At 42.3% G+C, this 27,812-nt stretch overlaps 1 protein-coding gene across 4 annotated transcripts in view; it reads left to right on the top strand.

Moving 5' to 3' along the window:
• The window catches only part of RAI14 (retinoic acid induced 14), a 149,987-nt gene that overhangs the window by 30,954 nt on the left and 91,221 nt on the right, over window positions 1–27,812 (top strand). For all 4 annotated transcript variants that reach the window (XM_082382221.1, XM_082382223.1, XM_082382224.1 and 1 more), the window contains exon 2: window positions 1,657–1,739. In XM_082382221.1, coding sequence (XP_082238347.1) covers window positions 1,704–1,739 — 36 coding nt within the window. In that variant the 5' untranslated portion in view covers window positions 1,657–1,703. The remainder of the gene's footprint in view (window positions 1–1,656; window positions 1,740–27,812) is intronic.

The following is a 27,812-nucleotide window of genomic DNA, read 5'->3' on the forward strand; positions in this document are numbered from 1 at the left end:
TACTTTGCTGTTCAGGTATCAGCCCAGCCTTCTCTGTGGTTAAATACGTGGCAGTTAACAAGGTGTAATTACAGTGTGTGTGGTTTCCAAGGCAACACACATTCTGTCACCCCTGCTGAGGCTGGGAAGATTGAAAGGGACCACTGGGAGGCCGCCTAATGGTGTGGCCTCCAGATTAATGTCATTGAGGTGCTTTATGATGACCGGGTTTTCATACTGTTCACCCAAGGGCCCTGCTTAAGGGCAGCAGAATGAAAGTAAACAAACTAGAAGCCAGGGAGCTGCTGGACCACTTCTGGAGGTGTCGATGAAGAGCTGAGGAGGGATGAGTCCAGACTTTCAGTTGCTTGCATTTCCCCTGCTCTATTTCCTCAAATCGGTTTAGTCCAGAATGATAAGGATGGCGGAGAAACATGATGACCTTGAAAGGCTTTTGAAAAATAATGGTCGACTGTGGTCCACATCCGACCACCCTTCCTTAGTCCTCAAATGGACAGGACTGTTGATGGTCCCCTGTTCTCACTTTGTCAACTGAGGCTTGAAGTTACATTTCTGGAGCGCTTACTAGGTGATGGGAACTTGCACATAGATTTTTCTGGCCTTTTTGACCTAAACGTGAGGGTTCCACACTGTACATTTTCCAGGTTTGAAGATGGAAAAGATCAAGTTCGTACCATATTTTAGCACAGGAGTTTACTTTTGGGTTTTAGTTTTAAAGCTCTAGGGCAGGGGAAAAGGCATTCAACCATCAGTCTGACTTTGGGGTCTGGTTCTGAATTTTATCATACAGAGGTTTTGGGGATGCAGACAGGTTTCTTCACTTCTCTGAGAAGGCTCTGTCTGGACCTCTGGAAAATGAGGGGCTTAGACTAGATCAATAGTCTTACCTTTTGAAGGGTGACAACCCCCTTGCCGAATCTGATGAAAACAGGAACTTTCTTCTCTTAAAAAAAGTACATATATACTGTCACTCCAAAAATTACCTTCACTTTCTAAAGGGACCACAGACCCCTCCTAAATGAGGTGGTTTCTTAAATCTTTTCCAGCTCTGGCTCTGAATCACTGGGTCCCACGACAACCTGGAGGGAGTCTTTCACTGTTTTGAGTGGCTTCCTGAGGAATGAGGTATTCAGTGAGGGAGGTTTTGTTGTTTCTTGCATTTTTCACTCATTGCCCTGTGCATCTAGGAGGGGGAAGAAAAGAAGCCACACTGAGAAAAATAAATAGGGAATGAATGGCATCTGGAATATGAGCTGTTTTCCTTATCATGCTTCACTACTGTGGCCCTTCCAGAGGAGGCTGAGGGTATAACTATAATGTGAAGGGTGTGGAGAGGAGTGAGTTAGGCACGTGGATACTGTATTTTGTGCAGTGACAGGTCAGCAGTTACTTAAGCTTTTTCTACTTTGAATGGGAAGTTGGGATAAAATTTAAAGTTTTGGTTAACTTGAAAATGTCAGAAGGTTCCAGGTAGTATCACGAATGGGAATAACATATGTTCTTTACCACTTCCCAGCCCTTAACCCTGACCACCTTCCTGACTCAACCCCAGTCGCCTACCCATGGCCCGAAGTCCTAATCCATTCAGGAGGGAGTATCTATAGTGTTTGTTTGGAAACCTAGATACTTAATTTCTTCTTTTCTTCCTCTGGTTAGGTGCTGAAAGTCTCCTCTAGAGCTCTGGAAGGCTGAATGGACTAAACATGAAGAGCTTGAAAGCCAAGTTCAGGAAGAGTGACGTAAGTGGTCTGGCTGTTCCCCCCACGTTCCTGGGGCTGCAGCAAGCAATACCCTCCCTCGTACCGTGATAAGGTGCTGGGTTAATCAACTACAGAAGCCAGAAGCGCTCTGGGGCCCAGCTCAGGGTGGCTTTTGTGAACGGCGTGTTCTAGGTTCCTTGCTCTTTGTGTATAGCTTCTGAAAATGACTTTTTTTTTTTTTTTTTACTCCTGGCATCTGTGCCTTGGAGAGAAAGGAACAGTCAAATTAAACATCTTTTTCCCCCCCCTTGATTCTCTATAAAGTGCCAGAGTATTCCTTTTAAAATTCTAATGAGACTACTGCTCAAACCCTCCCCCCTCCACCCACCAGCTCTGCATCTCACTTGGAATAAAAGCTAAAGTCCTTAAAACAACCTACCAGTCCTCATACCGGCTGAAATTAAACACCTTAACAAAAAGAATCAGTCAAATGCCTCAGCGTCGTTAAAGTCCCCCCAGATCTGATTCAGAATGTCATTTTTAGAGGAAGCTAGTCTCAAGAAAGTGGTTAGGAATTACGTGTTAGCAAGGTTCGTCTTGGCGTTTAGAAAACTTTTAAATTCTGTTAGGCTCTTGTGGTGAAACAGCAATATCTATTGCTGCCTGCACCTTTATTCCCCCAGCATTCCTGGGGTTCTTCCTCATTTGTTATTCATCATAAAAGACTGGATTGGAGGAACCAGTTATGATGTCAGAATTACGAGACAAAGTCTCCCAGAGGAGAAAATGGAGAAAGACAACATAGCAGCAGGATTATACATGATGCTATTGTAACAAAAGGTCACCTCGTAAAACCTGCCGAGGTTCCAGTCTTGTACTAGCTGCACTCCAGATGCTTGGAGCAGAATGGTTGAATGGGAGCAATTCATGGAAGGGTGTGAGATGGAAGCTCAGATGTGTCACCCTCCTACTGGGTTTGCTTGGCTGTCATTTTACATTAGGTAATTAAAGGTGAACCTGGATTTTATTTCTGTGCCATGAATTATATGACAGCTTGGTACAGCCGCATTTTTGCAATAAGTGGAGGCCGTGTCTTTTATGGCTAACATCACACACGCACACGCACACACACACGCACACCCACACCCACACACACCTCCTTTTGGCTGAAGCTTATCTCCTGAGGCTGCATCATGACATGTAACTTACTGCCCTGATAAGGCCCAGACCAGATGAGATGCTTGTGGGATGATTGCAGAATCTTGTCGTGCTGAAAGGAAGTTAGAGCTAGAGAGGGTTTTTAGGAAAAAGCGGGCCTCACCTTCTCATTCTTCAGGTAAGTTAACTACAACTCAGAGAATGTGAAGAGACTTGGCCGAAGTCGTCCACCTAGCCTTTGGCCGGAGTGAGAGCCTTGGTCATCTGACTTCCTTCACCCCTTGCACCTGCCACTCCCCAAAGAAACCCCCTTCCACCTCCTCATTTGCTGGCCCAATGATGCTACAACCTGCAGACCTCATTGGACTTTCAGTTAAGAAGGGAAAGACAATTAAATGGAAAATGTTGCCCAGTCGAGCAGATACGGGTTTGTAAATTGTGTGACCAGGTTAACAAATACCTTTTCCATTCCAAGGGAATTTGGGCAGCTTCCATTTGCACAAGTTGAGATTGTTTTAGCAAAATTTAATCAGTCTCGAATTCCATGATATATGAACAGGGGCAGGGGGAAATGATAGGAGCGTACACTTTTGGTTTAAAAATTAAAAACTGGTGGCCTTAGGGAGGGTGTTGCTGGAATCTAGTTTTTAAAATAAAAACTGAAATATTTCCATGATTTAGGGAAAAAAGTCACAGGAATAACACTATTAAAAGCGTCTGAGATTTGGCCGCAGAAAGGCCGTGGTTTTGGCAGTTAGTACGAAGGGAAAAAACGTTAGAGGAGCACGCTTGGGGGAGGAGAGCAAAAGAAATTGGTATTATGGGGCCAGACAGTATCAGATGGCTCCCCAATTTCATCCCAGATTGCTTCCCCGAGTGCCATCACTGTACTGTGAGATGGAGGGAATAAAAGCAAGAAAGAAAACCGTTTCAAACCCCAGCTTGAAGAGCTAACCATTATAAAGTATTTACTATATGTCAGACACTATGCCAGGCTCATTACGTGAACTTCATTTAATCTTGCCACAGACCTGACGTGGTAGGTATTATTGTCAGGCTGATTTTCCAGATGAAGAAACTGAGACCCAGGGAGCTCCAGTCCCTTGCCTGGGCCTGGGTTCTTCTAGCTCAAAGTTGTATAGCCAGTTTTTGTGCCAAAGTAGCCTGATTCCAGAGCCCAGGTTTCCTGAAAGAGGAAATTTGGATGGAGGTTTGATTTTATGAAACAGAACAGTCCAGGCAGTAGCTTGGAAAAGCGACCTTGGACCTAGGTCTGTGGCCTTGGGCAAGTCTCTTCCCTTCCCTGAACCCCCAGGTTTCTCACCTGAAAAGCAGAGGAAATAGTATTAGCCTCACGAAGTTGTTGTGAAGGTTAATATGCTGGTGCCTGTAAGGCACACATCTTAGGCCTGGCACTCAGGAGATGCTTGGTAAATCTTTCTTCCTCTTAATCAGAAACCCATGCTATAGTTCAGAGGACTTCAGCGCTGTGGTTGGCAGACAGGTTCAGACTCACTACAAGCTTGCCTTGGGAGGGTTCCTGCCTCCTGCTTGGGTATCGTGAGGGGTCTTCAGAGCTCAAGCCTGGGCAGTGAGGGCCTCCTCTCTCTCTTACAACATGTATTTCTCCATTTAAGCAGTAGATTTGAGATGAAAACGATACCAGAGTGATTGTAACACGAAAGAAGCAACTAGAGTTCTCTCAATTCTGTTATTCTACGTGACCATTGGGAATTCTTATTTGTGTCTAAAATTTAAAATAGTCAAATAGGGCAAACTGCAAAGTAATATTTTTGTTGGTGCCAACTTTATTTCATGTGTGAAATATTTTACTGACTTTGAATATTTTTAAAATTGAAAATTATTTTAAAATTGCTCATTTAATTGCTAATTAAAAGTAAACAATGAGTCAATAGTATAATTATGGTTTTAAAAAAAGAAATCCACGATGATAAAAGTAGGCTGAAAAGTGGTCTGGAGGACAGAATAATCTGCCAGCACTTGCTGCCTCTGAGGAGGGGTACAGAGCTAGGAGTGGGTGCGGGAGGGAGCTTTGCTTTTCACTGGGTGCCGTGGGGTTTGCATTTTTTGGTATATGTGTATGCACCCACATGTACCACTTTTTACAAGAAAAACAAGTTTTAAACGGTTTATATTCAGTTCAGTGAGCCAAACTATAATGTTCTTTACCTGAAGTGAGTGGTGTCTCTCAAAGAACAACCCTAAACCCTCAGCCATCAAATTTTCCTGCTTGTCTTTGTGTGAGGCTGAAAGGAGAAGGGGAAAGAAAGGGCCCTTTGTGTTTCTGGGGGGAGTAGGAAGAAGAGGGACAGCAGATCATGTTCGGGCTCTCATAAAGAGAAGGCAGGTGACCCGCGGGCATGATCATGTTTCAGCCAGCCTGTGTCTGGGAGGTCTGCAGCCAGATGAGTTTGTGGCCATTGAGAGCAAATCCCAGGAGTGAGAAAGGACAAGTGTGGCCCAAAGGAGCCCCCCGTGGATGGCCTGAAGGTCATTGTGCTGCACCAAGACCATCAGGCAGGTAGAGATTTCCTCCGAGTGTCCTTTTCTGGAACACTTGATCCAGACGGCTGCTAAGTCAAGGGTGGGTTTTTGTGTGTGACCTAGGGGAATGAGCCCGATTCCCTGGGCTGTGGTTAGATACTGTCCTTGTCTCCTTGCTTTAATCCCTAAACATAATTGTGAGCCTGCAGTTAATCCACAGAGGCCAAAGAAATCCTAACGTGGATGACATTTTCCAGTTCCCATTTCTAATTTGATTTGGCGCATCCTTGAACTTGGGTTAGATACTGGAAAGGATACAGGAGAAATGTGAGGGATGGTTCTTGTCTTGAAGAAGCTCATAAGCCGAGGTGGGAGGAGAAAAACTACACACAGGAAATAACTAAGGCAAAATACAGATCATGTATAATATAGATATTAAAAGGATCTCCAGGATGATATAACCACTTGTTGAATTGTGAGACCTGGATGATAAATGCCTTAGATTTTCAGAGAGGGGTAAATCACTGGAAATGGGAAAATTGGGGGGGGCTTTATGGAGATGAAGCTTCTTCCAGGCCTTGGGGATGCATAGGATTTGCAACGATGGTTAGGAGAGGAGGAGAGGAAAGGGTAATGCAGGGGAACCAGCCGTGAAGCACAGTGGGTAGACTCAGTTTCCAAAAATTGCCCTTGATATGCGGAACAGTGAAGCGTCAAGAGCCCAGGAAAGTGCCCGTGGCATGGCTCTGAGTCTTTTCGTAAGAACGCTATAAATTTTTCATTCTAGTTTTAAAAATGGATGTACTTGACTTTTTACGCTTATAAAGTAAGCACAGAGTACTAAATCATCATTATTTATTTCTTTTATGACTAGTTTGAAAGTAGCTTCTTTACCTCTTTAAATATTTGCCGCAACTAGTACGTGGTTCCACATGGAAAAATGAGCTGTCATCATGAGAAATGAGGCCAAGAAGGTTGGGATTTCCCTTTGCTAATAAAATGCTCGGGCTTCTGGAATTTCTTTGTAAATGCCAATTTTTAGTGCCTTGAGTGAAATGGGTGGAGGCTGAGGGATGGGAAAAAGGGTTGAAAGATCTTTGTAACAAATCTTGAGAACTGCCTCTCAAACATCATCGAGGCCTTCAGAGTTTACTTTGTGGGTGTGTGTTTAATTTTATGAAAGATTTGTTCCCAATTCTGTTTTCCATTATAATAGGGAAGCAGTGGACGTTCCATTTAGGGAAACAAACAACAAAAAAAGGCAGCCAGTTGAAAATGGCTGGCTCCATGAGAGATTAAATTGATGGTATTTCTTTCTGCAGCAGCTACTAACGATTGCAGCTTTCAGCCAAAGAATGCACGTACCCCGTGAATCTTGAGGAACCAGATACATCCTGCTCAGACAGGAGTTTGAATTTGTTGCCTGTTGAGAGAATAGCTCTCATGAAGGTCAATAATCCACGTCTCTGCCAAGGTATTTTTTCAAGGAGTTTTTCGTCATTTATAATAAGTTTTTACAGATGCCCAAGACTCCCTCCCCCACCATACATGCAAAAAAATGAGAGTATTTAAAATCCGAGCCTCTTGACGGAGGAGCCTTGGCCAAATCTATTGTAAAGCTAAGCCTCTTTGTTTTTGTCGACGTAATTTAAAAATACATCAGAGGTGACCTTTTGGGATGGAGGTCTTGAGACTCTTGTAAACTTCTGCAGAGAATTTGGTCAGGTTCATGTCATGCTACGTAGTTTCTCCAGGTCTTGTCAGCCCGTCTTAAGTGGGGAATCTGCTTGCTGCCTGATTTCACCTTGTATAAGTTTCCTAGGGCTGCCGTAAACACAAATTGAGTGGTTTAAACAGCCTTAGTGTATTGTCTCACAGTTCTGGGAACTAGAAGTTTGAGATCAAGGTGTTGGCAGGGCTGCTTCCTGGTGAGGGCTGTGAAGGTGAATGGGATCCATGCCTCTCCCAGCTTTGTCTGGTGGTTTGCTGGCAGTCATTGGCTTGGAGATGCGTCACCCTGATCTCTGCCTTCATCTTCACATGGTGATCTCTCTGTGTGTGTCTCTCTCTCTTCAAATTTCTCCTTTTTTTTATAAGGACACCAGTCATATTGGATTAGGGCCCACCCTGATGACGTCATTTTGATTTGATTATCTTTGTAAAGACCCCATCTCCAGATCAGGCCATATTCTGAGGTACTTAAGACTCCAACTTATCAATTTTGCAGGGTGTGTGTCAGGATGGGGCACACAGTTCAACCCAAAACATACCTCCATCCTTTTCTATCTAGAGCAGTTTCTCGGGAGCCCTGGCACTCCCCCACTGAGCATGTGCGCTCATAAATGTTAACTCCACAGTTTCTTGTCATCTTTTGGACTATTTTCAGTGTCTAATAGAGTGAGGCTAGAGTATCACATTTTTTTTAGTGGGTGTCAGTGCCTAATACATAATATTAATCACAAGGGTAAACACATAATATTAATCACAAGAGTAAACACGTATTGATCGCTGACCTACTGCAACAGAAATTAGGAGAATAGTTCTCATTGATTGAATGCTTACTGTGTGCCAGGCACTGTAGCAAACCCTTTACGTGTAATGCTCACAAAATTGTATCCAGTAAAGACCATTACTATAATAGCAATTTACAGAGGGAGAAATTAAGGTTGAGGGAAGTTAAGTAACTTGGACAAAGTCGCACATTCGATAAATGGCAGAGAGATCTGAACCCCGGTTTATCATGATGCCAGAGCTTGTACTGGCAACAGCTATACACACCTGTTGGCACAGGGCATTCCCTTTCCTAAGTTCCAAAGCTGAAAACTGCAGGAAGTGAATTCTGCTCTATTGCCCTAAGCAATAAAGACCCATAGAATGACCTTATTATTATCAGTGCTCTCCACAGTGGCAAAGCTCCCCAACATTAGTGTCATTACCCTGGGCAGGGGAGGATCTGGGAAAATCTTGGGTTGCTTCCTGAGAGGCAAATGCACTTCAGACTGAACTTTTAAAGCAAGAGAGGACAGATGCTGCTACTTTCTGCTGTTCTGCTGCAGTTAGGAAAACTAATTCTAATTCTAAATGGAGCCCTATTGCTGGCTAACTGGACCACAGCCTCATTCTATTGTGTTGGCCAAAAAGTTCATTTAGGCTTTTCCATAAGATGTTATGGAAAAAACCCAAAGAAACTTTTTGGCCAACCCAAATAGTTACCCCAGACCATAATTGCAGGAATTCTTGGTTAAACCTGATACCATTCCAGCTGCAGCTGGAGACCAATATGAAACTCAGAAGCTGGCCTCTAAACTTGGGGAAATCTGATCGTCTACATAAGCAGTGAATCATCTAGGTTATTACCTATTATCTCTTTATTCTGAATTAATTATGTAATCATTTCGAACTATTGCTGACCTCGATTTTTTTTGCTTGATAAATTCTTGTATGTAACTTTTCCTCTGGAGTGAAATAGGAATTGCTTCTGAATTCATTCCGTGGAGATTTTCAGTTGTGTTTCTATCCACAGATCTTTGCTGTAAGAGGTGGTTATTTTCATTTCTATGGCAGCAGGTGTTAGCATGAGTCGAAGGCCCAGTATCTATAAAGATGACATTAGTGGGACTTCCCCAGTGATCCAGTGGTTAAGAATCCGCCTTCCAATGCAAGGGACTCCGGTTCCATCCCTGGTCAGGGAACTAAGATCCCACGTGCTGCAACTAAGACCCGATGCAGCCAAAAACATAAATAAAAAAAAAAAAAATAAATATTTTAAAAAAAAAAGATGAGGGCTTCCCTGGTGGCGCAGTGGTTGAGAATCTGCCTGCCAATGCAGGGGACACGGGTTCGAGCCCTGGTCTGGGAAGATCCCACATGCCGCGGAGCAACTAGGCCCGTGAGCCACAATTACTGAGCCTGCGCGTCTGGAGCCTGTGCTCCACAACAAGAGAGGCCGCGATAATGAGAGGCCCGCGCACCGCGATGAAGAGTGGCCCCCACTTGCCGCAACTAGAGAAAGCCCTCGCACAGAAACGAAGACCCAACACAGCCAAAAATAAATAAATAAATAAAATGTTAAAAAAAAAAAAAAGATGACATTAGTGACGAGCCTTGACTTTCCTTTTGAGTCCCCACCTCCTTTTAAACAAGGAAAGTCAGTGTGTTCTGATTGACTTGGTTATCCAATTATTAGGTGTTACCACGTGAAAATTTTTTCACTTTTTGAAAAAGCACTGCCTGAAGGATTTCATTTTTGGTTTTCTCAGGAGGCTGAATGATACGGTCTCTGCCTCCCTCCTTCCTCCTGGGCTGTCCAGTGGGCTGACTGACCAGGAGGTGTAGAGATTTATAATGTGGGAAAAGAACAAAAAGTCTGAGGAACCACATGTTCTCCTGGGAGGGAGTGTATTTCTCAAAGCTGAGAATGTTTCCTTGGTAATTTTTCAAACTTGGGCTACAGTTTTGGAGGGTTTTTTTTCCCCCCATGGGAGTCAGTGTCCATTCTTTGAAGGGTTGTTTCATAACTGAGAAGCTGCAGGGTCCTTCAGTGAGACCCCAGAGAACGTATTTATTATGATATGGGGTGAGCTGTGGTAACAAAATACCCTGGAATCGAATAAGATAGAACTGTTTCCTTAAGTAAAGGTTTCAAGCACTCCAGAGCCAGCAGGACAGGTCTGCTCCGTGGGCTCACCCAGGGCCCCAGGTTCTTTTATGATGTCCTTCTGCTGCCCTCCAGAGCTGTGCTGCATTGCTGTAGCCAGTTGGCACACGTGGCTCTTGAGCATTTGAAATGTGGCTAGTCCAAACGGAGATGTTCCCTAAGTGTGAAGTACACACCCATTTCAAACACTTAGTACCAAATAAAGAATGTAAAATACCTTATTAATAATTTTTTATAGTTACACATTGAAGTGCTAATATTCTGGACATGATGGACTAAATAAATTTAAAATTCACTCCACCCGTTCCTTCTTATTTAATGTGGCTACTAGAACCTTTTAAGTGACTTTTAGGTCTTGCATTGTAATTCTGCTTTCAAGTCTTACGGAATCAGAAAGAGGGAGAATGAACCCCAAGCATCTTCCTTTTTTAAAGCATGTAACCCTGAAGGTGCACAAATCATTGTTCCCTTGCGTGGAACTGACTGGAGCTTAGTCACATGCCCCTACCTAGCTGTAAGGGAAGCGGGAAGACACTTTCTCTAGCTGGCAGCCACGAAACCAGCTAAACCTCAAGGGGCAGGAGGAATGGGTCCCGGAGAAGATTAACTCAGTGTTATGAGTTGAACTGCTACCCATTCCCCAAAAGATATATTGAAGTCCTAGCCCCTACTACCTCAGCATGTGACCTTATTTGGAAGTTGAGTCTTTATAAAGGTAATCAAGTTAGAATGAGGTCATTAGGGTGAGCCCTAATCCAATATGACTGGTGTCCTTACAAAAAGTGGAAACTTGGACATAGACCTGTGCAGGGGAAAGACTATGTGAAGAGACACAGGGAGAAGAACACCACGCGAAGATGAAGGCGGAGACCCGGATGATGCACCTATAAGCCAAGGAAACACCAAAGATTGTCTTCAAACCACCAGAAGAGAGGAGAGAGGTGTGGGGCAGATTCACCCTCACAGCCCTCAGAAGGAACCAACCCTGCTAACACATTGATTGATCTTGAGCGTCTAGCTGCCAGAACCGTGAGACAATACGTTTCTGTTGTTTTAAGCCAGTTAGTGGTACTTTAGGGTGGCAGCCCTGGGAAACAAATACACGTGGCCACAGGCAATTTCCACAGTGAGTCTCAGCTGAAAGAGTTAGGTGATAAAGGTGTGCCAGATGTTCTATGTTTTGATTACTTTTACCCCAGAAGTGAACACTGGTTGCCATTTGCCCGATTTCCCATTGTTCTGTTGGTGGACATGCTGTTCACGTGAAGTTAAATGCCTTTTCCATGTTTGAAATGGAGACTGCTCCTGAGTGTTGCCAGCTGGTGATATTAGGTTATCAATCAAGCTTTTCCTTTTAGTCCAGTAATATGTTGGGTTTGATAAGAAGTGGGATTAACAGGGCCTGTGTTAAGTATACCATTTACGGTCATCATTTTGGGATTGCTTACATAGATGGGAACTGTGGCGACCTGATCCCACACCTTCACAGAAAAGTTTGGGAGTCATGTCAGGCCTACAATTATACATTATAAACTTAGTTTTAGGTTACGCTAAAGTGCACACATTCATTCGGTCAGCATGCAATCTATGAAACTGTGAAATATGAGGATTCTTAATTATATCAATTTCATTTGAACATATATACCAGTTTGACTTACTTTCAAATTGGGACTTAGAATTCTGAGCAAAACATTAGATTTGTTGCAAAAGAACTTGAAATAGTGGCATTTCCATTTCCCAGACGTAGCTTTATTACTATAACCTGACATAATATTAATTTTTTTTTAACCCACATTCCCCTCTTCACGCATACTCAGTGTACTGTTTTTTTTTTTTTAATTTATTTTATTTGTTTATTTATTTTTGACTGCACTGGGTCTTCATTGCTGCACGTGGGCTTTCTCTAGTTGCGGCGAGCGGGGGCTACTCTTCGTTGCGGTGCGCGGGCTTATCATTGCGGTGGCTTCTCTTGTTGCGGAGCACGGGCTCTAGGCGCGCGGTCTCCAGTAGTTGTAGCACGTGGGCTTCAGTAGTTGTGGCTCACGGGCTTTAGAGCACAGGCTCAGTAGTTGTGGCTCACGGGCTTAGTTGCTCTGCGGCATGTGGGATCTTCCCGGACCAGGACTTGAACCCATATCCCCTGCATTGGCAGGCAGATTCTTAACCACTGCGCCACCAGGGAAGCCCCCATACTCAGTTTACTGTTGATTCTCTTCTACCACTGTTGCTTGCAAAGCCCTGTTATTCTCTTTGTGTGCTTGCACTGTTTGATATTTGAACCCAAATGCAGGACACTATGCTTATCCCAGTTAAATTTTATTTTCTTAGTTAAATTTGTTCAATAAATCTGTTGCTCTGATTTTTGCATTAAATTCTGACTCATCATAATCACATTGAGTCATCCACAAACTTAGTAGGGGCATGCCTATTTAATCTAAGTCATTAATGAATGTAATGTATAGCTCTGTCTTCAGATACGGATATAAAACCAGACTGCAAAGAATGAATTAAGGCATTGCCCATTTGGAAGGATGTCAATGGTCATTTCGTATACATATATATATATATATATATATATATATATATATATATATATATATATATATACACACACACACACACACACACACACATACATATATGTATATATGGCATTGTCATATAATATATATATCATATACAGGCATACCTCGTTTTATTGTGCTTTGCAGATATTGCATTTTTTAAAAATTGAAGGTTTGTGGTAACCCTGCGTCGAGCAAGTCTATTGGCACCATTTTTCCAACACCATTTGCTCACTTTGTGTCTCTGTGTCACATTTTGGCAATTCTCACAATATTTCAAACTTTTTCATTATTGTTATATTTGTTGTCATGATCTGTGAACAGTGATCTTTTATGATACTATTGTAATTGTTTTTTTGTTTTATAATTTTTCAGTGTTATATACATTTTTTTTTAGACATAATGCTATCATATACTTAATAGACTACAGTATAGTGTAAACATGACTTTTATATGTACTGGGAAAGCAAAAAGTTCTTGACTTCGCTTTATTGCAGTATTTGCTTTATTTGCAGGTCTGGAACTGAACCCATAATATCTCTGACGTATGCCTGTGTGTGATAATTATTGACATCCTTCCAAATGGGCAATGCCTTAATCCACATTCTTTGGGGTCTGGTTACAGCTGACCCATTATACTATTTCTCAGCCCTGTTTCTCTGTCTTGTCCCAGTTTTATCTATTACTATCTATGCAATCCTGGACAAGTTACATAATCTCTCGTCTTTAGCTTTCTCATCTGTAAACCAGGGTAATGCCAGCACCTTCCAGCATCATCGTGAGGATTAGGATAAAATCTGGCACACAGTACATTCTTGATACATGGTAACTAATGATACCCATTACCCCGATGCCTTGCCTGGTGCCTCGCATTAGTAGGTCTTTAGTAGTGTGTGATGAACGAATGGACTCTAAGTTTACTGTCTAGTTGAGATACTGTGCTTGACATGCATGAAACAGGTACAGCAGCACAAGGCTTGTGTCATTCAAAACAAAATCAGGCGTCCAGGCGGTAAATACTATAGGAGTTTAGGGAGGGCTTCATTGAAAAGGTGAATTTGAGGCTGGGCCTTCTTGACTCGTAGGTTAGGATTAACAGAGGAAACCAGTACTGGCGAGGGAACGTCCAGAGTCAGGTGGGGGTGAGGAGAGACCAACGGAAGAGGGAGATGCACAGAGTAATCAAGTTAGGTGGGAGGGGTGGACTTCTGCACAGCATTGGAAGCTGGGGGTGGGTGATGTGGGTAAAACGGAAGAATGAGGTTTGAAGATGATTGCGCTTGGAGCGCTAGGACGACTCGGGGGTTTTGAGAGACTAACTGGAGGAAAGGGCCAGGACTAGGGCCGAGGCTCAGGTGGTGGCCGCCGTGGGGAGGGAAAGAATGAGGTGCCTTGAGTGGGTGTGGGATGAAGAGCAGGGAGGAAATCGAGACTCCTGTCGCTCCACAAAGGCCACACCCTGCCCTGGGCACGCCAGCCAAGCGACAGAGCGCCTCATCTCCTGAGAAATCTGGCGAGGGCTGTTATCACACTCGCCTTTTACTACGCAACTTGGTGGGAAGAGACATTAGGAAACCTCAAGAGGTTAAAAAAAAGAGTGAGAATCTTCTTGATTAAAAAAGAACGTTTGGAGAATATTAACATTCAAATGCACTTCTCTGCCAGGCATTATTCTAAATACCAAATTGTAATCTGTTTATTCTGTCTGTTAGAGGAGTACCCTTCTTATCCCCATCTTACAGATGAGAAAACTGTGACATAGTAACTTGCTGTGTTAGTTTGCTAACAAAGTGGTCTTAAGTGGAGTGGTTTAAACAACAGAAATTTATCCTTTCATATTCTGGAGTATGGGAGTCCGAGATCAACGTGTCAGCAAGTTGGAGGGCTGGGAGGGAGAATCTGTTCCCTGCCCCACCTCCTCGCTTCTGGTGGTTTGCTGGCAGTCTTTGGCGTTTTCTTGGTTTATACATGCATCTCCCAGATTTCTGCCTTCATCTTCACACGTGTTCTCTGTGTGTGGGTCTCTGTTCAAATTTCCCCTTTTTGTAAGGACAGCAGTATTATTGGATTACGGGCCCACCTTTCTTCGGAATGACTTCATCTTAGCTAATCACATCTGCCACAACCCTATTTCTAAATAAGGTACTGGGGGTTAGGACTTGCACGTATGAATTATGGGAGGACACAATTCAACATAACACTTATCCAAATCACAGAGGCAAAGCAGGAACCTGGACTTGTGCCTGGGGACTCTGGCCTCTGAAGCCACGCCTCCCCCAGTCTGTGATGGCTGCTGTGAACGGGTGTTTGCTGTCAGAGATGCAAAATATGATTCCAGCCAGCCAAGTAAAGGCCTGGAATTGGATTTCAAATTCTTCTTTCCATTGTCCAGTGGCAACTGACTGATGATAATTGTGGATAAACTGTGACCAGAACATGTTTCGGTGAAGCCCACTAGCCAGATTCACACTGATCGGGTCTGAAAGCCTTTGGTGCCAGAGATAAGAGGGGGGTGGAGAATATGGAAAGCAAAGCAGCTAGACCTGTTTTCTGGAAGGATCGGGCAGTGGAAAGGAGGACCTAAAATGCGCATTGGGACCTGAGGCTTAAGGAATGTTTGTACAGTTTTCTGTTTTTAAAATAACGAAGGGCAGCACTTAGACTGGCCTGGCTGTGTTTGTGACTGTTTGGGACACAGTTGTACCCTGAGTGGTGGATGTGGCACTGGGACAGGTCTTAGGGCATCAGCCGTGCCCTGTGACTAGCTGGAAGATGGGTTGTTTGGTAAGTTCTGGTGAGTGTTCGGCAAGTAAGTCTTGCAGTCAAGGGACTCTGGTACTGTAGACTCCTGCCTTTTCCAATACATTTGGAAAGCCACCTCTACCCTTCCCCCGCAGTGAACTGATGCATTTGGGTGACAGGAGGCAGCTGGGTCAAGGTAGGCAGGATGAGATCGTTTTCCTTGCTCTGTCTGAAGCATCCAGCCCAGCTTCCTGCTCCAGGGAGTGTGATGAATGAATGAATGACTGAGAGCAGCAGGGAAACACTGACAGTTCAGTGTCACCCCCTCATTCCTCTGGCCCTTCTTTGCTCAATATTTACTACTCTCCCCATGTCATGGATGGAAACAAGAGAGCCGAGGGGTTTTCTGGGTGGGTTTCCTTTAGAGTGGTCTGAATGTCCTCTTGGCCACCTCTGGTTGTGTTATGTGACATTAACAGGGGTCATCAGAGGGCCTGGCTTGTAATGTACAACCTACCTGGGTTTTGTATCCAGGCTGTGAAATTATTTGGTGTCTGTAGCTCATTAGCTGAAGTGGTTAGAGAACCACATCAACAAGAGCGGTCATGAACTTGGACCTGGTGTAGGCTAATTAGCTTGTGTCCTAGGGGCAAAAATTATCTAAATTTAGACCCAGCTTACTGACTGTGTCTCTTTGGTCATGAGAGAGCCTGACTGCTATTGATTAAGAACACGGCCACTTGATACCAGAAACAAAACAGTGCTTAGGTCCTGGTCATGATGGGGCAGCTGTGCCAACCTCATTTAAAGGAAACCATAATATCATTATTGTTCAATTTTTTTATACATTTCTGAGTCATTTAGCCAAAGTTTGTCAAAAAGAGTCTGGACAACTTGCTCCTCGCTGGGGAGGAATTCTCTAGAATAGTCAAGTAAGCCCTCAAGACAGACACAGGTCTCAGTTCATGGCTCCGGGTATAATGTGGTGAATGCTACTTATCTTCGAGGCTCTGATACTTTCAAGCCCATTGTGAGCCCTGTTCACACATTTCATTTCTCTACCATAACCTGTTTTATGAATAATCTATTGGGTTAGCCACTGTTATAATTTTTGGCCCACTTAAGGGAAGCTATGTGAAGAAAAGAATCTAAAACATGGGGTTTTTTTTGTCGTATTATTTACATTAATAAAAAATGGAGAGTAAGCCATATTTTGGAGGAGTAGGCAAATAAATTATGTTACATCCACAGAGAGGAATGTTCTAGAGTTCTTAAAAATACTAAGCTTAAAAAATTATGTAGCAACTGGGAAAGTGCATTTAATAAATTAAGTGGAGAGAGATTCAAGTTACAAAATTATATTACATTAAAATTACAACAAACGAAAAGCAAACGCATACGGTACATATCAACACTTAGAGTAATACTTAGGAAATAAGTATGGGCAAAAATATTTAGCCTTAAGGATATTCACCATGGTGATACTCTTAAACTAGAAAACACTTAAGAATTATAGTAAAAAAAAAAAAAAAGAGATTGGCCAAGTGTATTTTTGGGTACATATTACAAAGCCATTAAAACGTTGCAGAAATCTATTAATGAAAGCTGTTTTGTATATTATCATTGAGAGATAAAAGCAAGTTCGTAAACATATTTAAAAATTTTTAATGTTTTTCTATTCCTAGAAAAAATCTGGTAGATATGAACAGGGTAAGAGGCCTCCAAGGACAGATCCAAGTTTTGTGGAGCCTGAGGTTTATACAAAAATATGTGGGAGTCCTCCTTTTAAAAAATACCCAAAGATTTTACTTTACAAATTTTACAAAGACAACAAACAAACAAAAATATATGTACAGGGACTTCCCTGGTGGCACATTCGATAAGACTCTGTGCTCCCAATGCAGGGGGCCTGGGTTTGATCCCTGGTCAGGGAACTAGACCCCACATGCATGCCGCAACCAAGGAGCTGGCGAGCCGCAACTAAGGAGCCCTCCTGCCACAGCTAAGACCTGGTGCAACCAAATAAATAAATAAATATTAAAAAAAAAAAAAAAGTACATGCTCTGGGAGCATATTGCCAGGCCTTGCGAGGGACCCATACAAGTGAGGGGTCCCTGAGGTTTAAGCTTCAGTAGCTTCTGGATAAAGCAGCTCTGGGGCCTCGGTCTGCATTTTGGTATCTTCTGCCCTGAAAGTAGGAGGCTACAACCTGTGGCATCCAGCACATCCCAGATTCCAGCAGTGGTCTTCTAGGCCCTCCGCTGCTATGATCCCGAGCCTAGTAAATTGCCCTACAGAACAAGGTTCTTAAGAAAATTTGTGGTGGTTCTTTTCTTTACCTCATTTAAGTGCATTTGTCTTTCTTATAGTTCAGTCATTCTTTAAGTGCATTGCCTGGACCGTCAGCATCAGCATTCCTGGGGAACTTGTTAGGGATGCAGATTTTGGGGCTACCTTACTAGATATTCTGCGAGTGGAGACCAGCCAAGCCCCCGACCCCAGGCAATTCTGGTGCAAACTCAAGTTTGAGGTCCAATCGGGCTGTGTAGCTGTCAACCCTCACTGTACATGACAACCACCTGGAAAGCTTTGCAACTGCTGATTACTAGGACTCACCCCCAGAGATTCTTTTGTCCTGTGAGAGAGAACGTTGCCTCACCACTGAAAGTGAAGGATTGATAGTTTACGGCACTTCGAACAAAAATGGAGAGCTGTGTAGATGAACACTTCAAAACACTTCATCAGTGTGCTTTGTCTTTCCTAAAATCTACAAGGGAATCAGTATCCAGAATTACTTGACTGGCTGGGCAGTGTTTTGTACACAGAATCCATAAAGTTATCTCCTAAGAGTTAATTTCATTCATTAGTTAAGCCCAGTTTCTGTGCGCTTCACTTACTAGCTCTAGCCTCTCTCAGCCTCTGATTCCTATTCGGTAAAAGGGGAATATGAGAAAAGTACCTCCCTCCTAGGATACTGTGAAGATTAAATAAGATTAAAAATGCTCAAGATATTCAGATCCCTTTTCCAAATACTTTCTAATTCTGTTCCCAGTAATAAACTCATCTATCAAATCTATTTTTTTTTAATTTCTTCCATTTCTGTACTCCATAAGCTGAATTTCATGGTGGTTTTGGATAATGAAGGAATTATTTTTTTCTCCCTATGGACTGACATTTGCTTATTGCCCAGCTTTTATATTCCATGGGAAGTTGGAAAGAGAAATGATTCCTGTGAGGGTGGGACAGGGATGTTTGTATGAGACCTGTGTTGTCCCCTCCTGTAGCCACTTGAAACATGGCTAGGGTGACTAAGGAATGGAATTTAAAATTTTATTTTTAATTTAAATTTTAAAATGGTTACTCAGTTGAGATGTTGGAAACTTTTCAGTTTGGAACAACTTAAGTTTGTGAATTTACCTGTTCAAGAGTAAATTTCATGAAATCTAAATACATGTCAAGTATTTCTGATAAAAAAGTAGCATCGGAATTGAGATGTACTGTAAATGTCCAGGATTTTGAAGACTTAGTATAAAAAAAAGAATGTAAAATATCCTGTTAATAGTTTTCATGTTGATTTCATGCTGAAATGATTATATTTTGGTTATATTGGGTTATATGAAACATTCATTTCGTCTATTTCTTTTTACATTTTTTAAAATTTGTTTGGTTTTTTTTGGCTGCACCGTGCGGCATGTAGGATCCTAGTTCCCCGACCAGGGATCGCACCTGCGTCCCCTGCATCGGAAGCACAGAGTCTTAACCACTGGACCGCCAGGGAAGTCCCACTTTTTACGGTTTTAAATGTGGCTCTCAGAAAATATAAAATGTGGCTTGCATTATATTTCTCTTGGACAGCACTGTGTTAGACACTAACAAGAAACAACAGAATTGAAAAAGCAAGCCACACACCTGTAAGACAAGTAAAATGATAAAACTGGTCACCCAAGTCATTTCTTTACATTAGCACAACCAGCTCTGAGTCTTCACGCTTGGGAGCACCCCGCTCACTTAAATTTGCCTTTGTGGGACCGATTTACAGCCCCCCTCCCTTCTCCTTTTGATGTATGCTAACAACCTCTGTGTTTGAAAAGTCATAGCCTACCATTTGCCCTCCAAACTTAAGACGGATTTGAGTTGTAGCTGCTGGTTTAGCCACAGTAAGTTCAATATGGGGCATCTCAATGAAATGCATTTTTTAAAATACTGTGATTTTGGCCTTTGTGTGTTTTTTCTGTTAAGTGTTCTGTTATCATAGGAATGTAATTGTTCTGCCCTAACGTTTTGCTCTGTCCATACAAGGGAGTTACCATTCTTGGAATTCAGATTTATAACCACTTCCTTATTTTTGTAATGCCTCCTAATATACTTTTTAAAAGGGACTTGACCTTCATATAATTCATATTTTTCCTTGAAACGCTAAATCACCCACTTCAGCAGCCTTGGCTTTATGACCCATGGAATGTGTGTATCTTCCTGTATTAAAAGCTGCTCATTAAACTGAGCACGATGAAGATTTCTTATAAAGTAAACGTAAATATAATGCCCCTTAAGGATTATTTTCTGCCTTTATATGGCTTTTGTCCTATTTGGAGGTCCCTTTTACTCAAAATATCTCTGGCTGAGTAATGGATTTGAGGCTGATCTTCAGACACTTACGTTGTCACTTTAAAGATGACACTTGAGCCGTGGAGTTCTGAACTCGTGGAAGAAATTTTTATTTCAGAACATCATTGGATTGGTGTTTTGCTTGTTGTATCGTCATGCCATAGCACTAGGTACTGCAAGCTTTTTCCCTGATCTGTGTGGTGTACTCTTTGTTGGTGTCTCAGCTTGAAACCCTAGGTTATCTGTGCCATCTTCTGGGCACAGAAGTAATGCTTGTGCCCCCTCTGGATATGCCACACATGGTTCTTTGACCTTGAATTTTTGTACTGTGAATTGCTTGTCATGAGAAATATCCTCTTTCCACTCCAGAAAAGCTTTTTATCTTCTTAACAAGAGACAGTAACTCAATCAAGACCTCCAGCTCTCACCACCCCCGCCATCAATTATAGCATATTAAGAGACGATAAATATGCAATACATGAGGCCAGAGAGGCAGAAAGGTTGTTGGCTCAGCGTTTTACTGTTTCTTCTGAATGGCGTCAAGACTTGGCAGCCGATTTGGTGGACAGAGCTGAGGGTTACATTTCCTGATCTTAGCTCTGCCAATTCCATGTGTGAGACGCCTGCAAGTCAGTTCACCTCTCTGGCTTTCCACATGGGTAAAATAAGATGCTCTCAAAAGTCTCATTAAGCTTTAAAGTTCTGTATTTCCTGTTAAAGTCTCTTTCCAACCCCCTCTGCTCTCCCATTCATCTCTGCATCCACTGGTAATTGCTTCTGTAAGAGAGTCGGAAAGCAGTACATTTATTTTTACTGGAGTTGTGCAGAGTCCCATGGGCATCTGGAGAAAAAGAATACACATCTTAATTGAAGTGTGTTCAAGTCTCCCCCAGTACCTTGTCAGAATGTACGCTCTTCTTCCTCTTGCCCGTGGCGTTTCTTGTAATCTCTACTAATTAAGAACAGAGGGGAAAGAATGTGATCCTGTTGTATATAGTGACTATAATGACCTTCTTTTGAAATATGCAGGTCTTTTTTCATGTTTCCTTAAGCACAAAGCAGAGCCTTAGACAGGAAATCTGTCTCTGACCTTGTCTCCAAGGGAAAAACCAAAGCTTTGAAAAATGGCGAAAGAAGAAGGAGATTGAGATAGGAAGAGAGAGAGAAAGGAAGGAAAGGGCTCTTTATGTCTTAGATGTCTACTGTATTTATGAATTTGTGTTGTTTCTGAAGTAGAATAAGGAAAGGTTATCTTGTCCAGAAAAAGCTCAGGTCGTCCTAAGTTTTATCTACATGTAATTGAAGATATAATCTAACACGCTCTTTAGAACCATATTGAAAGTAATAAAGCAGCTAAGTAGAAAGAAATTTAACAGTTCTTAAGAAGTCTGTAGAGTTCTGATCAATCGAATAAACATGCCAGCTGCTAAACAGTTGTCAACGAGTTACCTTGCCCTTTTCACCAAAACGAAAGAGAAAAAACTTTTCTTAAATGTATTCAGGACATATTTCATAAGTGCTGGGTAGCTTTGGATTTAGATATTTGGCTATTTTGCCAACTGGCAATAGTGAAAGTATCAGTAACTTAAAAAAGAATTAAGATAAAATTTTTACTTTCTGTTAAAACTATGGAGGGTGGGATTGAATATCAAAGACTCTTATGTGCCACAGATAAAATTGGATGCCTGAGCGCCTGCCTGGAGCCATTTAGCCAATCAAACCGTGATGGAACAATTATTCATATGGAAATTGATCTCTAAAGTCAGCTTTCAGAGTCTGGCTATTGAGTGTGAATTTCCCACAGGATGGGTTTTCCTAATTATGTCTGAATTTTGGACGCCCACCCCAGCCACTGATGGAAAGAAAGCATCACTCCTGTAATATTGGGGTGTTGTTCTTAACTCCCTCTGTACATTAAAATTACCTGGGGAGCTTAAAAACACCCAAGCCCCAAACTATTTCTGTTTCTCACCCCCTGCCCCTGAACCAACTGAATCAAAACTTCTGGAGAGGAGCCTGGGCTGGGTGAATGTCCTGAGCAGAAAGTGTTCAGAACCACTGATCCAGGATGGCAAGTGGTCACGTAGCAGGGAAGTAATATGGTAGATATTCCTCATCTGAGAGGCACCACAATGAATCCCCTCCATCTTCACCCACAGCCTACTGCCCCCCCCCAATGATAAGAAGTAGAAAAACCTGGGTTTTTTTCCTGGAGAAAGCAAATGCAATTGAAAGCCAGCATTTAGATGCAATTTCAGTTATTTTCAAGTGGACTTTTGCAGGGGTTTTTTGTTCTGCTTTCAGACTGAGTTGTGCTGGCAGATAGCTTCAGTCTTACATCAGGGACATTGAATTTGACCTGGGTGAAGAAATACATTCTCACTAACCAATTCCATTCGTTTGCTAGGGCTGCCATAACAAAGCTCCATAATCGGAGGGACTTAGAACAACACAAATTTATTGTCTCACGGTGCTGGAGGCTAGATGTCTGAAAGCAAGGTTTACAAGGTTATGGTCCCTCTGAAACTTGTCTTCTCTGTTTCTTCCTGGTTTCTGGTAGTTTGCAGGCAATCTTTTGCATTCTTTGGTTTGTAGATGCATCATTCCATTCCTCTGCCTTCCCTCCAGGTGTCCACATTTCCCTTTTTATAAGTCCATTGGATTAGGGCTCACTCTGTTGACCTCAGTTTAACTTAATTACCTCTGGAAAGACCCTATTTACAAATATGGTCACATTCTGATGCACCAGAGGTTAAGACTTCAATAGGACTTTTTTTTTGGAGAACAGAATTCAAACTGTAACAACAAAACATGAAAAAGAATCTTCCTTTAACATGTTTATTTCATTCTTTTATTCATTCTAAAGGTATAATTCTTCACTCATAAAGAAACATCAGACTAAATGTAGGTTGGAATCATTTTCCTCTGTGGAAAGGTCATGGCAGATAGAAGCAATTTCTGGTGTAATTTAGGCCCCTCCACCTCAGCAGATTTTTCTCACTCTTAGCCTGGGTTAGATGGCAAATGGAATCAGAATCCCCCATCAGTCCCAGGGTTCATTCATGACAGCAAGTTTGTCCTTGGGTCCACCTTGGTTCCAGAACTACTGGGATGGTAGAATACATGGTCCTTAGTACATTTGTTTGGAGGAAATAAATGTTGCAATGGACAGGGAAATTGGAGTACAGATCAGGAATAGGTGACTTCTAAATGTTAGAAGTAAGTGAGAGTGCACTCCACCTTTGACCTGTAGCTTTACTTTAATCCTCAAAGAGAAACCCATCCAGTCATAGGCTAAAGACCTTCAGCCAACTTCAGGCAACCTTGCTGGAGCTTCCTGATGCACCACAGGGCACCCCGGAGCCTGGGAGGCTTTGACACTTGTCGAACTTAGTCCCAGTTGGTAAAGTATGATTGAAAAAATTAGAGAACCATCATTCTAAAGCTTTCTGTAAGGAAATGGGCTGGTTTTGTATGATCATGTTAAGAAAATAAATTCAGCCAAGTAAGTTTGAAGATCTAATTGGCTTTTTTAGGTGATTCATGAATGGGATAGCATCCCATCCAGTAGCCAGAAGGATGTTCCGAGGGATTGTACAAAATGGAAGGTTTTTATAGGAAGAAGGGGCAGGGGGCTATTAGCCAGGGGAAGAAAGGATGATTTTTTTAGGCCAGGACATCATCTTCTTAGGGAGGGAAAAGGGAAGGGCAGGGGTCTTTATCATGCAGATTGCCACCCCTTCTTCCTCTGGGGGTGGGGGGGTGGTGTGTGAGAGAGGGCCCAGGTGGCACAGATGACCTCGTTGGTGCTGATCAGAAAATTCCAGACTGGTTGATTAAGATTACATTTCTGGTGAAAGTCGAAACTGCTGTTAGTTAGTATTAAATCTAGGTTTGGTATTATGGGCTTTAGCACAGGTAAAACCATTCTTAGGCCTGTGGTTTTTCTCTTTAGCAAGCATATTTGTTCCTGTGATAGAGCTGGTTGGCTAGGGCACTTGGTTGCCCAATTCATAATTACTTTGGTATAATTCCATAACGGTGAGGCCCCCTCGGGTTCTTCCTGTTAGGTTGGCTCTTTGATGGAAGTTGTGTCAGTAGGAGGAAGAATGTCCATGTCTCTCGCTGCTCAAGGATGGACTGACTGCCTCTGGAGCCCCAAGACTCAGGAATTTGCTGAGACTGCCAAGTTGGGTGGAAGATTGGATTTCAGTGGCTCCCAAACTTGCTTGATAAGAATCACGTAGAGTGCTTGTTGAAAATGGGGATCCCTAGGTCCTCTCCCTGGAGATTCTGGTTCAGTAGATCTGGGTGGAGCCTATCTACCCCTCCACCACCACCCCACACACATGATTCTTATCAATGAACTTGAGAAACACCGGACTAAATGACTTCTGACCAGCATCCTAAGATAGTAAGATTCTAACATCGTATTCCTTCTTCTTGATAGAGATTGCTAGTGGACTACCCAATATCCATTTTCCTGTTCTTTCTTAGTAATAGAACTTCATTTTTAAAATTTGGGATTCAGTGTACTCAGCCCAAATACCACATTTCCCAGCCTTCTTTGCGCTGGTTTTGGCTGTGTGACCAATGAGAGTTTGACATGGGGGTCTGGGGAAAGTTTGCATAGGGATCTGACCACTCTGCTGAAAGCTACATGTTTTTTGCCTATTCCATCATCATCTTTTATTTTTCTGCCTGGGATCAGGACTTGATGGCTAGCATTCCAGCTGCCATTTTGGGCCCTGCGGTGACCTTAAAGATGGAAGCCTTGTATTAAGTTGGTGGAACAGATAGAGGGAGCCCCAGTCTCAACTGTCTGTGGGGCTCTCTTGTCAGCTCTGGACTGACTCCTCTCAGACTCTGTTTGTATGTAGAGACTTCTATCTTGTTTAAGCCACCTTTATTTTGGGTTTCCTTTCATATACAGTTGAACCTAATCCTTATTCATGTATCTCTAAATTTGGAACTTTGAGTTTCCTATAAGCTAAAATCACATTACTGACCAAGTTACCTAATTTCTGTGTGTCTCTGAATTAGACTTCCTGAAACTAAAACCTGCCCCCTTTCCCCCCCAAGGGTAAAGGGAACAATTTGGAGTTTATATCTAAGGACCCTCTCAGTTCCAAGAGGTGGGAACAAGTCCCTTTATGGGAGAAATAAGTTGTCACATTGTATCCTTAGTGACTCAGAGTCCTAAAGAAAAGGAGTTTTCAGTTGATAGATGCATGAAGGAAGGAATGTGATTGAAAAGTCGAGGGGGTTGGAGGAAAGGAAGACAGAGTTTCCCTTCTTTATAATTTCCTACTATATAAGTCTGTCTATTGAGGAAGTTCAGTCATAATAATGTGTTGAAAGTGCCTTGTAAACTGTAAAATGTCTCACATATGTTACTTACTGAGCACTTTATATACAGAATGTTGTTTCAGATACTTTAGGACAGTTTCCCCAAGTGGCACTGCTGAATTTTAACAGGCGTTATAAGCAAGAAAAGTTTCCTGTGTCAAATAAGTTTGGAGAATGTCCTGTTCAGCAAAATAAATAGGTTTCTTTATTACAGGACTGCTTGGTGCCTTTAAGCTGTTAATGTACATTGTAAATGTCTAAGAAAGGGGAAGGTTGTATGTGGGGTGGGGAGAGTATGCCACATGGTAAAATTCTTTACTTCACAACCCTTGGGGGTGCAGCTTGAGGAACAGAACAGCCTTGGAGAAATGCAGCTTTGTAGCGGAAAGCACATAATATGTCACAACACACATTTAGTACCTGCCAGATGCAAGGTCCCGGATCCATACATAAATTGGGAGACATGGTTCTTGCCTTTGGGGAACCTGCACTTTTCACTGGGGGGACAAGACATTTACATGTAGAAGAAGAGTATTCAGAACAGAATCTTTTTTTTTTTTTTTTTAAACATCTTTATTGAAGTATAATTGCCTTACAATGGTGTGTTAGCTTCTGCTTTATAACAAAGTGAATCAGTTATACATATACAATATGTTCCCATTTCTCTTCCCTCATGCATCTCCCTCCCTCCCACCCTCCCCATCCCACCCCTCTAGGTGGTCACAAAGCACCGAGCTGATCTCCCTGTGCTATGCGGCTGCTTCCCACTAGTTATCTATTTTACATTTGGTAGTGTATATATGTCCATGACACTCTCTTACCCTGTCACATCTCACCCCACCCCCTCTCCATATCCTCAAGTCCATTCTCTAGTAGGTCTGTGTCTTTATTCCCGTCTTGCCACTAGGTTCAGAACAGAATCTTAAGTGCTGCATGAGTGATGTAAAAAACTTTAAAAGTTCAGATGAAGGTACAATCTTTGTGAGGAGAATTTTAAGGTGAATGTAAGTATTTCAGAGCACCTTCAGTGAGGGCTCCAGAGGATGCTAAGGTGCTCTATTTGAATTTTATTTTCTTTTTGAGTAATGAGTTTTAGTTCCATTAAAACTGTTTAAATTCTTCAGATAGATTTCTAAGTTTCAACCATAAAGGCTCCATTACCAGATTTCTCTATCACTTTTTTTTCTTTTCTTTTTTTTTTAGTTGCGGCATGTGGGATCTTTAGTTGCAGCATGCGAACTCTTAGTTGCAGCATGGGGGATCTAGTTCCCTAACCAGGGATCGAACCCGGGCCCCCTGCATTGGGAGCGTGGAGTCTTAGCCACAGGACCACCAGGGAAGTCCCTCTACCATTTTTAAAGCATCCATTAATAAATCATTTTAATCCTCTACTTGATGGTTTCTGTTCCTCAACCTGTGTTCTTTAGACTAGCTTTAAAAGTCACATTAAACACAATTGAGGTTTGCAAAATAATTTCAGATTTTGAGAGAGGCAACCGTGTGAATGTGACATTGGGTTAATTGGGATGGGAAAGTGGAGGGAACCAAAATTAAGTATATGTACTTCCTAGTGGACATTCCAGCCGAGAAGCCAGAAAAATGATTTCCTGTTTGATTTTCAGGGCTGAGTGGTTTCACTCCTTCCTGGACTCAAGGTCATATGATTGTGATCACATGTTGCCATAAGTAAGAAATATTGGCCTCTATTATTGGACAGGAAAGGAAGCAAGAACACCCAGCTTAAAAAATCTAATAACATATAATAATAATTAACCCTCTTTCGTCGAGTACAAGAGCCAGTAGTGTTAAATATGCAATTTGCAATACTATGTCCAAATACCTTCCTGGCATTGTCAGAAATTCTCAGCCTTAGGATTCTGTTTTTCATCTATTTCTGTCCACCTCTGGGATAGGGGGCATGGGTGGTGTTTGCTGATTCTATTAAGATTAGATCTGCAATAAACCGACCTTGAAAACAACACACATGTAATGAAAGTCAACTCCAGCCATCAAAGAAAAGGTGGGCCAGAGAAGGGGACCTTAAGGCCATGAAAATTCTCCTGGCATCTCCCTACAAGAATGTTGTTGTATTGGGGGTCAGGGATATTTGGGTTAAAAAAAATCCTCTTTTATCTTTGGTTAAAAAAGTACCCCGGGATTGTATTAGGTGCTTATATATAGTGTTTCTACCTTTGCAGTGAAGGTGGTATTATCCCCATTTTACAGAAGAAGCTGAGACTCAAAAATTAAAACTTTTCCCTGAGGTCACACAGCTAGGAGGCGGCAGAGCTGGAGTTTGACTCCAGGCCTGTCTAATGCAAATGTCCTCATCTCTGCATCACATCAGCAGAGCGTAGTAGTTGTATCTTCAAAACAGGTCCACAGACTGACTGCCTCTCATTGTCCTGACTTAACAGAATTGGTCCCAAGTGATCCTTTTTGTCACTCTGTGCTCAGATCCTTTTGGTGGCTTCCCATCCCACTCAGTAAAATCAGAGTCCTTTCCAGGTCTATAAGCCTCCCTTGCATTTA

This window comes from Balaenoptera borealis (assembly GCF_965194805.1).
Source record: "Balaenoptera borealis genome assembly, chromosome: 2".
NCBI classification, from domain to species: Eukaryota; Metazoa; Chordata; class Mammalia; order Artiodactyla; family Balaenopteridae; genus Balaenoptera; species Balaenoptera borealis.